The 4,588-nt window shown below is 41.2% G+C and overlaps 1 protein-coding gene across 1 annotated transcript in view; it reads right to left on the reverse strand.

The window, feature by feature from the left end:
• Taf5 (TAF5 RNA polymerase II, TATA box binding protein (TBP)-associated factor, 100kDa) overlaps window positions 1–801 on the reverse strand; it is a gene marked incomplete in the record, with an annotated part of 17,071 nt that extends 16,270 nt beyond the window's left edge. Inside the window, 1 exon segment of the mRNA XM_013504089.1 lies at window positions 1–801. Coding sequence (XP_013359543.1) covers window positions 1–140 — 140 coding nt within the window.
• Between the last annotated feature and the right edge of the window lie 3,787 nt (window positions 802–4,588).

Below are 4,588 nucleotides of genomic sequence, written 5' to 3' on the forward strand. Positions count from 1 at the left end.
CCACCGCTGGGGCCGTTGTTGGGAGTGCCGCCGCCTCCCTCGCCGGTGCCGTCGCCTGCCTGCGGAGGTAGGAGCGCCGGCGGTCCCTCGGGCTCCAGCTTGACCGCCACCTCCGTCTGCTCCTCCGCCAGCGCCGCCATCTTGCGGCTCAGCCACTCCGCGCCGTCAAGCGTGATCGGGTTTCCTCCACATGGAGGGCGGGGAGGAGGATTTTACGACAGCTCTGGCCTGCGATTTACGGCAGTGGGCGGGGCAAAAAAGGAGGAGGAAGGGAATGGGAGAGAGAGCTGCTTTCAAACACGGGGAAAGTTGGCGGCAGGAAGTGAGAGTTGATGACTGCGTTACATTTGCCCGATAATACGGTTTTTGCAGGCAGCTGTATTTGGGCACTGTAGAGATGTTTTACATTGTACGACCTCCTCTAAGTCAGCAGTCCTATAAGGTGCTTTTATCCCTGGGGATTTCACAAAACGGTTGCCGAAATCACACAGGAAGTGTCAAGATTCAAATCCAGGTTTTTAATTCTAAAGCACATATTATTTGCAAAGGGAGACTAAGAAAGACTGATAATTTTGTCTTATGGTAGTGATTACTTCTTATTGTTGTAATTTTTACCTTGATAAAAACTACGTGCATGTCCTAGCTTTGTGAACTTCACAGCCTGTGTTATACTTCAGCAAAAATTTGGTATCACAGGCTGTAGTTGTGAAGTGTGTATGTTATGTATTCATGCTGTTACCAATTAATGCAAATAAGCTGCATTTTTACTGTATATTTTTAAATCATACGTGCTTCAAAGTGGTGAAACTGTGGCATATTTTATCTCATTCGAACCTTGTAACTCTCTGGGATAGGTGCAGACACATGAAGAATAAGCCCGGGAGGTTGGAAAACTTTAGCTCAGTTGTTAAGAGATAGTTTTGAAGTCTTACTGGCTTTCTTTACCGCTGCGTACTGGCTGAATGACCTGGAGCAAGTTACATAATTCACTATAACCAAGATACCCAATTGGGTCCAGAGGACTGAGGACTGAAGCTAGGCCTTCTCACTGAGCTATGTCACCTGCCACTTTTTTTTTGTTGTTGTTGTTTTCTTTTTGAGACAGGGTCTCGCTATGCAGTTCAGGCTGGCCTTGAGCTCACTTTGTAGCCCAGGCTGGTCTCGAACTCACAACGATCCTCCTGCCTCAGCCTCCCGAGTGCTGGGATTACGGTGCGCACCACCACGCCCGGCTTTATTTTTTAATTATGAGACAGCATCTCACTAGGATGCCCAGGCTGGGCTGGAATTTGTGAACCTCCTGCTTCAACCTCCCATAATGGAGGGATTACAAGCATGCAGTACCACACCCAGTCCTAGATTCCCAATTTCTAAAACAAAAATAATAGTACCTACTTCAAAGTATTGGGACGATTAAATGAGATAATATATGTGATACTTAGCACATAATAAATAGCTGTTGGTTATTTTTATTTCACCTTAAAAGATATTATGAAAACAGTTGACCAAGATCAATCTTGATGTTCAGGGTGATTGGGAGACTGATAGATAAAACTAATACAACTGTATATCTGAATGAAGAATATGCAGGGTTGGTGTGATGGCACACTGCAATCCCAGCACTCGGGAAGTGGAGGCAGAAGAATGGCTAGCTCAAGGCCAGGCTGGGTTATAGCAAGACCCTGTCTCAAAAAAAAAAAAAAAAAAAAAAAAAAAACACCAAAAATATGGAACAGCATTTACACCACACTAACCAGGACAGAGAGAACCTGAATCAGATTGTACACACTTACGTGATAGAGAAAATTCATCCTTGCCCTCAGAATCATTCAGCTGTTATTTTTCTGATTCAGTATTCACTAATGAACTTGAAAACTAATTGGCAATTAATTGAGCATTTATGCAGATGGAAGGTGCCATGAATGACAAGCCCGGGTATGCTTCCTTACAGTTCAGTGGAAAGGTGTTTTCCCACTTTGTGAGTGAATAGATCCACATCCTGAGGCATATGTTATTTTTATTGGTACATTTTAGCTATGCATAATGATAACATTCGGCATAGAGAATTTCTACCTGTGTATGATACATCTTTTCCCATTCCACTTCCCTCCCTGCAACTCCTCTTCCCCTCCTTATTTACAAAAGCTTTGTTTACATTTTTTTCTTTCTATTCTCTTTTTTCTTGCCCCTTCTTTCCTTTTCCCCTCCTCCTTCCCTTCTTCTCCTCATCTGAACATTTTCTTCCCATTTTCCAATATCTATTATATGTATTGGTCCTTATTTACACTTTTGGTTTCTCACACCAGAGTAACAATATGGTATTTAAACGTGTGTCCAATTTATTTCACTTCAGAGTATGGTCTCAAGGTGCACCCATTTAGCTAGAAATGTCTCAAGCTTATCCTTCTTTATGGTAGAATAGTACTCCATTGTATTCAAAAGGCACATCTCTATGCATTCATAAGTTAATGGGCATTTGGGCAGTTTCCAAGCTTTAACTATTACAAACTGTGCCACTATAAACCTGGGAGTGTATATATTGTTGTATATATTGTTTTGGGGGCGTTGTTTGGTTTTTTTGAGATAGCATCTCACTATGTAGTTCAGGCCTTGAACTTACTATGTAGTCCAGGCTGGCCACAAACTTGTGATGATCCTCCTGCCTCAGCCTCCTGAGAGCTGAGATTACATTCATGTGCCACCAAACCTGGCCTTTTGATGCTATTGTGAAAAGTGTTGTTTCGCTAGCTTCTATTTCAGTTATTCACATATAGGAATGCTATGGATTTTTTTTTTTTTTTTTGAGACAGGGTCTCACTATGCAGTTCAGGCCAGCCTTGAGCTCACTTTGTAGCCCAGGCTGGTGTCAAACTTGAAATGATCCTCCTGCCTCAGCCTCCCAAGTGCTGGGATTACAGGCGTGTGCCACCATGCCTGGCAGAATGCTATAGATTTTTAGAGTTGATTTTGCATCTGCTACACTACTGAATCTGCTTATTAATCCAGGAGTCTTTTAGTGGAATTTCTTGGGCCATCTATATAGAGTATCATGTTATCCACACATAATGGTAATTTAACTTTCTCCTTTCCTATCCATATTCCTTTCATTTCTTTCTTTTGTCTAATTGCTCTGGCTAACATTTTTTTTTGTTTGTTTGTTTTCCGGCACCAAGAATCAAACTGATGACCTTGTGCTTGCCAGGCAGGCACTGTGCCGCTGAGCTAAATTCCCAGCCCCAGCTCTGGCTAACGTTTCCAGGGCTATGTTGAATAAAAATGGAGACAATGGACATCCTTGTCTTATTCCTGATTTTAGAATGAAAGCTTTCAGTTTTAGTCCATTTAGTTATTGGTTTGTCATAGATGGCTTTTATCAAATTGATATAATGAGCTTCTATTCCAACTTTCTGTAGGTTTTTTTTTAAATCATCAATGGGTGTTAGACTTTGTCAAATGCTTTTTCTGCATCTATTGAGATGATCACATGGTTTTTGTCCTTGGCTCTGTTGATATGGTATATTACATTTATTGATTTATGTATGTTGAACCATCCCTGCATTACTGGGATGAATCCCACTTGGTCATGGTGTATAATCCTCTTGATGGTTTGCTGCATTCTGTTTGCCAGTATCTTATTGAGAAGTTTTGTATTTATGTTCATTAAGAATATTGGCCTGTAGTTCTCTCTTTTGGTTGGATCCTTCTCTGGTTTTGGTGTCAGAGTAATGCTTGTGTCAAGGAATTTTTAGGGGAGTGTGGCTTCCTTTTCAATTTCATTGAAGAGTTTGAAGACTAGTGGCATTAGATGTTTTCTAGAGTTCTTGTAGAATACAGAAGTAAATCCATCAGAAACTGGGCTTTTCTTTATTGATAGTTTTTTAAAGTATTTTTTTCAAATTCATTGAATGATACTGTTTTTTTGTTTTTGTTTTTGTTTTGTCTTTTTAAGACAGGGTCTCAATATGCAGTTCAGGCTGGCCTTGAGCTCACCTTGTAGCCCAGGCTGGCCTCGGACTCACAACAATCCTCCTGTCTCAGCCTCCTGAGTGCTGCGATTACAGGCGTGTGCCACCATGCCTGGCTGATACTGGATTATTTAGAATTTTTATATATTCTTAATTCAGCTTTGGTACTTCATATGTATCTGTCTATTTCTTCTGAATTTTCCATCTGAAATTCCCATTCAGATTCTCAAAGTAGGCCTGGGAGTGGTGGCATACACCTATAATCCCAGAACTTGGGAGGCTGAGGTATGAGAATTACTGCAAGTTTGAGGCCAGCATGAGCTACATAGTGAAACCCTATCTCAAAAAACAAACACGTCAAAGTAGGTACTGATGATCCTCTAGACTTCTTCATGATCCGTTGTGATTTAATCCTTCTCATTACTAATTGCATGAATTTGGGTATTTTCTTTCCTTCTTTGGACAGGTTGACTAGGTGTTTGTCTATTTTATTTAATTTCTCTTGAAGTTTTTTGAGAAAGTGTCTCACTATGTAGCCCAGGCTGGCCTTGAACTCATGGCTGTCCTCCTGCCTCAGCCTCCCAAGTGCTGGTATTACTACCATGGTTGGCTTATTTTATTTC

This window comes from Chinchilla lanigera, unplaced genomic scaffold, assembly GCF_000276665.1.
Source record: "Chinchilla lanigera isolate Chin_1 unplaced genomic scaffold, ChiLan1.0 scaffold00084, whole genome shotgun sequence".
Lineage (NCBI taxonomy): Eukaryota > Metazoa > Chordata > Mammalia > Rodentia > Chinchillidae > Chinchilla > Chinchilla lanigera.